This window comes from Chrysochloris asiatica, unplaced genomic scaffold (assembly GCF_000296735.1).
Source record: "Chrysochloris asiatica unplaced genomic scaffold, ChrAsi1.0 scaffold00429, whole genome shotgun sequence".
NCBI classification, from domain to species: domain Eukaryota; kingdom Metazoa; phylum Chordata; class Mammalia; order Afrosoricida; family Chrysochloridae; genus Chrysochloris; species Chrysochloris asiatica.
In genome coordinates, this window is record NW_006408947.1 from 829670 (window position 1) to 840368 (window position 10699).

General features: G+C 41.0%; 1 protein-coding gene across 1 annotated transcript in view; it reads right to left on the reverse strand.

Annotated features, from left to right (window-relative positions):
* Window positions 1-1821: 1821 nt before the first annotated feature.
* Window positions 1822-10699, reverse strand: part of LOC102836823 (U3 small nucleolar ribonucleoprotein protein IMP4-like) — a 31044-nt gene continuing 22166 nt past the window's right edge. Inside the window, exons 3-9 of the mRNA XM_006876925.1 lie at window positions 3694-3777; window positions 2825-2934; window positions 2595-2727; window positions 2353-2507; window positions 2188-2282; window positions 2036-2109; window positions 1822-1934 (exon numbers count right to left, since the gene is read on the reverse strand). Coding sequence (XP_006876987.1) covers window positions 1822-1934; window positions 2036-2109; window positions 2188-2282; window positions 2353-2507; window positions 2595-2727; window positions 2825-2934; window positions 3694-3777 — 764 coding nt within the window. The remainder of the gene's footprint in view (window positions 1935-2035; window positions 2110-2187; window positions 2283-2352; window positions 2508-2594; window positions 2728-2824; window positions 2935-3693; window positions 3778-10699) is intronic.

Consider the following 10699-nt stretch of genomic DNA (forward strand, 5'->3'; position numbering starts at 1 on the left):
CATAGCAACCCTGTACAGGGTTTCCAAGGCTGTAAATCTTTACGGGAGCAGAAAGCCTCATCTTTCTCCCGTGGAACAGCTGGTAGTTTCGAACTGCCGACCTTGAGGTTAGCAGCCCAATTCATAACCACTACTTTATATGTGTCAAATGAGGGCCCTCTGGAAGAGACAAAGAATGTGGGCAAAGAGAAGAAGAGAAGTTGCTTGCGTCAAGATGATCTCAAAGGGGATAATTGTGAATATATATATATATCCTACAATCAGATTTGATGCCCCAGAGCAGTATGAAGAGTTTGAAAGAGATTGTACACAAATGTTTACTTTTCATGCAAACCAACTTGAAATGTGGTGGAGCATACAGCAGGCAAAATGATGAAAACTTCCTAGATGGGGGGACAGGGCGGCTCAGGATCATAGTCTCAGGGGACACTAGGGTCAATTGGCATAATATAGTCCACAAAGACAGTGTTCTACATACTGCTTGGGTGAGTAGCATCTGGGATCTTCAAAGTCCAAGAATGGTCATTGAAGGCACAGCTGTTGGTCTCTCCATGTGTGGAAGAAAGAAGATTGATTAGAACTGAAGAGGCTTGGAATCAATTATGGAATAAATATGTTCACATCAGTCTTCATGACTCTGAGATCAGAAAAACTAGACAGTATCTGGCTACCATTACCAACTGCCCTGAAAGGGATCACTTTAGACAGTCCTGGACAGAGTGGGAGGAAATGTGGAACAAAACTCAAAAATTAATAAAGAGTAAAATGGGTTTACTCATCAGAAAGAGGCTATAGGAACCTGAAACTATGATCCTTGATAACCCTCCAGGACTGGAAAGGAACTCAACCTCAAAACCCAATTTTCACCCTTGTCAACAACAGATAGGTTTATATGGAGGACAACACTAGCAAAGTATGCTTACTATGGAATGAGTCATTCAAAAGGACAACATATGTGTAATGACAAAGTTGAGAAGGGATAGAAAGGTGGGTATAATGCAAACAGGAACCACAGGGAGAAAGCTGGATAGCTGTTATTCCATGAAAAAGTCTGTAATCATTGAAATGAAACACGGTGTATGATTTGTTAAATGTAAAAATGATGATCTTATTTGTAAACCTTTATTCACAATAAAAAGCTAAAAATGTGAAGGGGCAGGAGACCACAGTTTCTCCTGGGCTGCATTGCCCATTCCTTGTGCAAGACCTCTCTCTGTATAGTTAAGGAGTCCTCCATTGAGTTTGCAATGAAAAGGTGTGCCTAGAGAAAGTGCTGAGAAAAAAGCAAGGCATCTCAGGCTGCCCTGCAATCTCAGAGAAGCCCAGTTAGGGCAAGTCCTTCTCTGCTCATCTCATGCAGCTCATACTTACTCATCAAATATACGCCTACATGACCAGACCCTATCACCTGTGTCTAATCCCCTCTTGACAATGAGCTGTCACAGGGCCCCTGGCTCCTGAGTTGATAATAGAACCAAAGACCCCAAGCCTTCCCTGTGGCAAAAGGACTACTCTGGGGCATCAAATCTGAATTATTACTAACACAAGCCCAAATCCCTGACCTTAATCCTCTCACCAATACCAGGTTAGAGTATGACCTCATCCATTAGGTTTCCACATCCTAGGGGAACCCATCAGACTCTTCCTTCAGAATCAGTTTGGTGTAGGTACCTATCCTGACCCATTTAGAGGTAGACAAAGGGAAAATATAACAATTTATTTTGACTCCTCCACCCATCCTACAGAATTTACAGTTTCACGGGTCTGTGGTAATCCCACTCTCTGAGTGCCAAGTTCATTTCTCTGACCAACAAGCAGGGCTCACTCAGCACTCAAGAAGACCCTCTTGTGTGCAGTATTGGTGTATGGATGCCAGCGCCACTCGACATCAGCTGTGGCCTCCTGCTCCAGCGTGCCCAGGCGAATCATGTACACTGGAAGGAGCAAAGAGAGGGATGTCAACACTCAGAGCAGCAAGCCAGCTACTCCCTCCCCTTCCTAGTGAGTAAGCTATGAAATAAAGCCTCAGACTCACACTTCAGCTCAAAGCGAGGCCCGACTTCAGTCAGTTCTACATTTCGGGGATCTGTGTTCTTGTAGATGTGGTGCCTGGAATGAGAGATAGGAAAAGCTGTAGATCAACAAGAAACAGTAAGAGGCACACAAAGGTCAAGTCCATGAACCCACCGGAATGAAATGTAGTCATCCTGGTTCGCGAAAGTAATAACCCTGTGGCTGTCATCTTTGGGGACAGGGAACAGGTACCGCAGAATGTCAGAGACCTAGGGCAGATAGAAGTGGTGAGTGCCTGGCCAGGCCTACCCCACCCTCACCCACAGCTTCCATACTCACCCGCTTGCCTAGGCGAGAGGAGAAGCCGTGCATAATTAGATGGGGCTTGGCTTCTGACATGGTGCCCAGGTCAGGGATGTCATGCCGCATGATAACGTTGCAAAGAGTGAAGTACGCAGTGGGGCCAAAGGGAAGGTGGCTGACAATAAACCCCACTAATGGGGCCAGGTAGGCTTGTCAGTGCATCTGTCTGCCTTCAGAACACCTGTCTTATGCCCTGCCACCCGCCTACCAAGGCTCACCAGGTGTGCCACGGTGTTCATGAACAACCAGCAGGTCGGTGACTCCATTGACTTTGCAGGCTCTCACCAGTGCGCCAACTTCATGCCGGCCTCGGTTCATGCGCTGCGCACCTGGGAACACCAGCTTCAGCTCCTGTATATGAATATGTTAGTGAGGACCTATTCTGAGAACAGACAGATTAAGCCTACTTGGTCTACTCCTGCCTTAATGTTGCCCCACCCAACAGTACCTTTGCAAACATCTTGAGGCGGGAACTGGGGTCTCGGGAAGTGGTGATCATAATCTTGGGATCCTCAACCCCTGCCCATCGATATTCATCATCTACGTGGCTAGTTACACCTGTAAGGAACAGAGGCATGAGAACTTGATGCTATTTTGAGATAATGTAACTTGATGATGTGTTGAATCTATCTAGAGCACTCCTGCTCCACAAAACCCTCAATGATGGAAATATTCCATACTTATACTATGCGACAGAGCACCCACCAGCCATAGGAGGCAACTGAGCATTTAAATGTGGCCAGTGCACCAAGAACTCAAATTATTATTTTATTTAATTAGAATTATAACAGATACATGGGGATAGTGGCCACCATATTAAACAGTATGAGTCTAGATTCTGCTCAAGTCAGAGGTGACAGACTCTTGACTCTCAATAAAGATTTACAATGTTAGTTATTCCTTTCAAATTTGCTGGAAAAAAAAAAAAAAAAAAAACAATAAATGAAACATCTGTGTGCCAATGATGGACTAGGGACATATAGCAATGAATGAAATGAATATTATCTTGTACTTGCAGAACTCACATTCTATGGGGGGGAAAATGATCAATAAACTAAGCACATAAGCACAGCAGAGGATAAGTGAGGTACTACTGTACATGTCATTAAAATGGAGTTGGGAGAGGTCAAGAGACGCCCTCTGGGGAGTGACATCTGTGCAGAGTCACAAGGCTATTTGGGAAGTAGGTCTCAGGAGCCTAGGAACAGGAACAGAAAAGCCTTTTCCCCAAGGCAGAAAGGGGCTGGGCATATCTAGGGAAGGACATGGAGGCTAGAGCACTCGAGTGTATAGAAACGAGTTCATGGGGTCACTCACCTTCACCACCAGCATCATCAAACTCCAGGGATCCCTGTAAGGCTAGAGCCTCCTGGCGTAAATCGGTGGGAATCAGGCGGTTGTCTGCAAGGAGAAGAGAAAGGTTGTGCATGGAATCTTCAGTTTACACAATACTTTTGTGACTTACATACATACAACACCTAGTAAAATAATACCCTTCTTACTCCTTTCTGAGCATAGTGATGATACATAATAAAGAAAGGAGGAAACAAAATTTATTTTGTCTATATGCCAATCTATTAACAGTGGTTACAAAAACTTTCATTCTTATGATTTCAATTCTCATGATGAGATACTTCTAAATCTTTTATCATAAGTATGCATTGCTTTCCATCAGGAAAAAAAAAATTCTTTTGTTGTTGTTGAGAACATATACAGCAAAAAGACCAATTCAAAGTACAATTCAATGACACGGATTATATTCTTTGAGCTGTCCTACCATTCTCACCCTCCTTTTCCAAGTTGATCCTCCCCTATTCACATAAACTTTTTGTTGTTTTTTTTTAACGGTTTGGTTTTAAGAAGATCAAACCAAGGGATATTTTTGGTTTAGAGAAATACTCTGTTCAGAATTTCCCTCTTCTGATCAGGATTCTCCTATAGAATCTTTGATTAAAATGTTCATTAATGAGGTAGGATTTTCCCTCTTTCTCCACACCACCAGAAGCGTGGCCATACCCCACACTAACCCACCCATTAACCTGGGATACACACTCCCTTGCACTGCACAGCTCTGCTTGAAGTTCAGTCCTGCTGGGTGCACTGCTCCCAAGTCTGGCCCTGACCTCCAAAGTTTTCTCCTCTCTGGGTCTTGTCTTTACCCCACTTTTCTCCTTTCTTTTCTTTTTCTATTTCCTTTTTCTTCTAATGATCTTTTTCCTTCTTCTTTATTTCTGTCTTATTATGCTACATCTTTTCCCCCTTACTAGTTTTACATACTATATTTTCTTTTTTCTCTTCCCTTGATTTTATTACCCTTTTCTTTTTAGTTATTAAAACTTTTTTTTTTTTGCTGTCATTTGCCTGAAACTCTACTTATAATTTTTTTCATTTTTGTGGTTTTGTCTCACCCCATGGAAGACAACAACGCTTCCCATTCAGTTCAGCCCAGTCACACCTATACCTCTTGCAGTCCCACATACTCGTTGAGTGTCAATATCTGCTTCTATGTCACCTGATCAACAGACACAATTCAAATCTGCCACCAATGGTGCTACATGAACAAGGAACAGAGAAGTGTACATACACTCACATTCTCTATCACACCTACCAGGAGACAGGTCGTGAGTGCCTAAAAACGTATCAACACACAATCTTCAATTAAATACAAATGCAACACTACCACAATGCCTGGGAAGAAACAGTTTCGGATTATATGAAATAAGATACAATGTTTCAAACAAGTGACCAAAATACAGATATGGAAAGTGTTCCCAAAGAAGAAATGGCACTGGAACTACCAGATAAGGAGCTCTAAAAGAATGATTATTTAGGTACCTTCAAAAGATTGAGAGGAAGATCAAGAAAGCTGTAAATAAAATCAAGAAAAACTTTTTAGAATAATTCAGGAAAACATCATAACAAATTAATAAAAAATATAGCAGCTCTGGGCCAGCAGTTTGAATCTACCAGCTACTCTGCAGAAGAAAGATGAGGTTTTCTGCTCCTATAGATTTACAGCTTCAGAAACCCTATACAAGGTCGCTATGAGTCGGAACTGACTCCACAACATATAACCACCACCACTACCAAAAAATATGGAAGGGCAAAGTAATAAATGGAATCAATGGAAGGCTGAATTAGTGAGCTTGAAGACAAATTTCTCAATAATAAATTGCTAGATGAAGAATAATGAAAAAGAACAAGAAAAATATCTGAAGGAAGTCTAAGAATTACTTGGACACCATCAAGAGTAATAACTTATGGGTTATCAGAATCCCAAACAGGAGGATACAAAAGAAAAAAAAAGGGGTACAGAAAATTGTTGGTAGAAGACTTCCCTAACATCTTGAAAGATAAAAAGACATGATTCAATAAATTGAATGAACTCAAAACAGGAAATCAAGACATATCATAATCAAACTTTCCAAAACGAAAAACAAGGAAAGAATCCTGATAGCAGCCCAGGAAAATGAATTTACCTACAAAGGAGAACCATTAAGACTAAGTTCTGATTTCTCAGCAGAAACCATGCAAGCAAGGCAGCAATGAGGTAACATATATAATACTCTGATAGGAAAAAACTGCCCACCAAGAATTGTTGTTGAGTGCCATGGAGTCATTTGCAACTTATAGTGTTTAGGGTTTCCAAGGAGCGGCTGGTGAGCTTGAACTTTTGATCCTGCAGTTCAAACCGACTTTGCAGTCCAGTGCATTAACCCACTGCACCACACATATATACCCAGCAAAACTGTCCCTCAAATATAACAGCAAAATTAGGACATTTCCAGATAAACAGAAAATAAAGGAATTTGTAAAAACCAGACCAACCTTATGGTGGTGGTGGATATGTGCCGTGGAGTCGGTTCTGACTCATAGCAACCCTGTACAGGGTTTCCGAGGCTGTATATCTTTATGGGAGCAGAAAGCCTCATCTTTCTCCTGCGGAACAGCTGGTAGTTTCGAACTGCTGACCTTGCAATTCACAGCCTGGTATGTAACCACGCTAGGAGAGCTCCTTATGCTACCAGACCAACCTTATAACATACACTAAAAGGAGTTTGTCACCCAGAGAGCCAACAACAGTAGACAACAACCCGAGATTAACATACATCACTTTGAGGAAATAGGTTGCTGGGCCCAGGAGCTTAGGGGCATAGTCTAAGGGAACCATGTCCAGGTAAATTAGCAAGATAGAGTCTATAAAGACTTACATGCTAATTTGGTAAGTGACAAATGGGGTCTTAAAAATCTCATGGGTGGTCACCTAGGGAACCCATGTCCAGAAGAAAGAAGACTGATAAAAACTGAAGACTCATGGAAACAATCAGTCCAATGGACTAATAAGCCACGCAAACATTAGCGTTCACACCCTGAGATCAGAAGAAGAATATGGTGCCCAGTTATTATTACCAACTGCTCTGAACGGGATCACATTAAAGGTCCTGGATAGAGATGGAAAATGTGGAACAAAAATAAAAGAGACCATACTTACTGGTCAGACAAACTGATAAAACCCCTGAGACTATGGACCTTAGTCATTCTTAAAGTTTGAAATGGTTCCATTTTCAGTCAAACAACAGGTCTAAAAGGGAAACAGTTACACTAGTGAGGTATGCACACCTTAGAATAACTAAACAGTTGAGATCAAAAGGATAGCATTAATACACCAGGCTGAAAAGCCGTTTGAACTGCAAGGCTGGTGGTTCAAGCTCACCAGCTGCTCCTTGAAAACCCTATACAGGGTTGCTATGGGTCAGAACTGACTCAATGGCACTTCACAACAAGAACAAGGTCAAGAAAGGTTAGGAAAGAAGAAGGCATGAAAACAGAAGACAAGGAGGAAGTAGAATATGTGATGTTATATAAAGGCACTGCATCTATTTGTCAGTTGGTTATATCCTGGTGGTTTGTGTGGCTTATGTGGCTTGTGACGCTGGAAGCTAGGCCACCAGTATTTTTAAGACCAATAAAATTACTTAAGGATGAACAGGTTTCGTTGGAGCTTCCAGAATAAAACAGATGAGAAAGAAGGAGAGAGAATTTCAGAATGGCTAGCCAATGAAATCATATGAATAGCAGTAGAAGAATTCAATATAGTATCAGATGAGCCCCTCAGGTTGGAAGGCATTATATACAACTGGAGAAGAGCTGCCACCTAGAAACAGAACTGACCACAATGACATGGAGTACAGCTTTTTGGACCTTCATTTACTGATGGGGTACAACTCAAAATGGGAAAACACAGCTACCAACATCCATTAATAATCAGAACATGGGATGTGTTGTTGTTCTTCTTAGGTGCCATCAAGTCAGTACCAACTCATAGCGACCCTATCTTTGCATAACAGAATGAAACACTGCCCAGTCTGGGGCCAAGCTCACAATTATTGACACACTTAAACCCACTGATGCTGCCACTTTGCCAGTCCATCTCGCTGGGGATCTTCCTCTTTTCCTCTGACCCTCCAGCTTACCAAACATGATATCCATCTCCAGTGACTAGCTCCTCCAGACAATATGTCTGAAGTATGAGAGAAGTAGTTTTGCAATCCTGGCCTCCAAGGAGCACTCTGGCTGCACTTCTTCCAACACAGATTTGTTGGTTCCTTTGGCAGCCCATGGACTTTCAATATTCTCTTCCAACACCATAACTCAAATGCATCAATTCTTCTACAGTCTTCCTTATTCACTGTCCAGCTTTCACATGCATATGAGGTTATTGAAAATACCATGACTTGGGTCAGGTGCACCTTGCCCTCAAGCTGGTATCTTTGCTCTTCAACACTTTAAAAAGGTCTTGTGCAGCAGATTTGCCTAATACAATACATCATTTGATTTGACTGCTGCTTCCATGAGTGTTGATGGGTGATCCAAGGAGAATGTTAACTTCACTATCTTTGATATCCCATGAAAGTAAAGTTTTACTAAAGGTAATACAGAAACAGCTGTAACCATACATTGACAGAGAACTTCCAAAGGTTCAAACCAAATTCAGAAAAGGACATGGAACAAGGGATATCAATGCTGATGTCTGATGGATCTTCGCTGAAAGCAGAAAATATCACAAAGATGTTTACCTGTGCTTTATTGACTACATAAAGGTTTTCGATTGTGTGGCTCATGGCAAGCTATGGACAACATTGAGAAGTATGAGCATTCCAGAACACTTAATTGTGCTCATGAGGGATCTGTACATGGACCAAGAGGCAGTTGTTTTAACAGAACATGGGAACACTGAATGGTTTAAAATGAAGAAAGGTGTGCGACATACTTATTCAAACTGTATGCTAAGCAAATAATACGAGAAGCTGGGTTATATGAAGAAAAACATGACACCAGGATTGGAGGAAGACTCATTAACAACCTGTGATATATAGATGATACAACCTTCCTTGCTAAAAATGAAGAGGACTTGAAACACTTACTGATGAAGATCAAAGAGCAGTCTTTGGTATGGATTGCATCTCAATGTAAAGAAAGCAAAAATTCTCACCACTAGACCAATAAACAACATTCTTATCAATAAAGAAAAGATTGAAGTTGTCAAGGACTTCAATATGTATACTGAACTATATAATCTGAGAAACTGGATTATATGAAGGATGTGGCATCAGGACTAGAGGAAGACTCATTAACAACCTAAGACACAACCTGTGTCATCTGATATAACCTGGCAAGCAGGAAGCTAAGAGGACTTAAAATACTTAACTGATGAAGATCAAAGACTAAAACCTTCAGTATGGATTGCACCTCAATGTAAAGAAAACAAAAATCTTTACTATTGGACCAAAACATAACACAATGATAAATGGATTGAAGTTGGCGAAAACTTAATTTTGCTTAAATGCACAATCAATTCATGGACACAGCAGTCAAGAAATCAAAAAATACACTGCATTATGCAACTCTGCTACAAGAGACTTATAAAGTGTAAAAAGCAAAGATGTCAGTTTGAGGACTAAGGTGAGGCTCACCAAGCCCTGATATTTCCTACTACCTCATCTGCATGTGAAAATTGAACAATGAATAAGAAAGTCTAAAGAAGAATCAATACATCTGAATTATGGTGTTGGGTAAGAATATTGAAAGAACCATAGTCTGCCAGAGAACAAACAAACCTGTCTTGGAAAAAGAGCCAGCGTGTTTTTTAGAAGTAAAGGTGGTTGACTTTTAGTCTCTTAGTCTTTGGACATATTTTCAGGAGGGGTCAGTGAGAATAAGACCTTCAAGATGGATTGATGCAGTGACAGCAACAATGGTTCAAGCATAACAATAATTGCAAAACCATGACCTAAACTACCTAAACACGAAATCAGACCCCATGATGTTTTTTGATTGTATACAAGCAGTCTCAGCACTGTTCATTCAGTTTTGGTCAATGTTGTAAATATATCTATCATACAACTTTTGTCAGTTTAACTTTTTTACAGGTGTACAGCTTACTGCAAGTAATTACATTAATCAGATGTACAACCCTATCCTTAATCAATGTGAATTTTCCATCAACATAAATCGAAACTGTGTATTCAATAAGCAATTTCTGCCAAGCCCATCCTCTTCTCTCTTCTGGTTCCTGGTAACCACTAATAAACTTTGGTCTCTATCCATTTGCCTGTTCTTTTCTTTTTATGTAAGTGCAATCATATACTATTTGACCATATATAATGGACTTATTTCACTCAGCAGTATATTGTGGCATGCATCAAAACTTCGTAAAGATTATTTTAAAAAAATAATAATAATAAGGACTGCTGTTTCTGTACAAAGACCAGACACCATGAAACACTCTCACAGCTAAGTAGCTAACTGTGCTACACAGAATGCCGTAACAAGTACGGTCTGGTCCAGATCTAGGTCAAAAGGCCTGGGCTAAAGGAGCTCTGGTAGCATAGTGGTTACATTGGGCTGCTAATCTCACGGTCAGCAGTTCAAAACTACCAGCTGTTCGGTGGGAGAAAGATGAGGCTTTCTGTTCCTGAAGATTTATAGCCTGGGAAACCCTGTACAGGGTCGCTATGAGTCGGAACTGACTCCACGGCATACAACAACAACGTGGGCATGATCACCTTGGGAAATCTTTGACAGAAATCTTGTAGAGTTGAACTGAAGAGGAGTATCATGGTAGCAGCACTATTACTAACAATACCCAACTGAAAGCAAGCTCAATGTCAATGTCAACCTGGTAAACATATGAAAGTTATGGATTAAATTGTGTCCTTCCAAAGATGTGTGGTGTTGGAGGAGAATACTAAAAGTGCCATGGACTGCCAAAAGAACCAATAGATCTGTTTTGGAAGAAGTGCAACCAGAGTGCTCCTTGGAG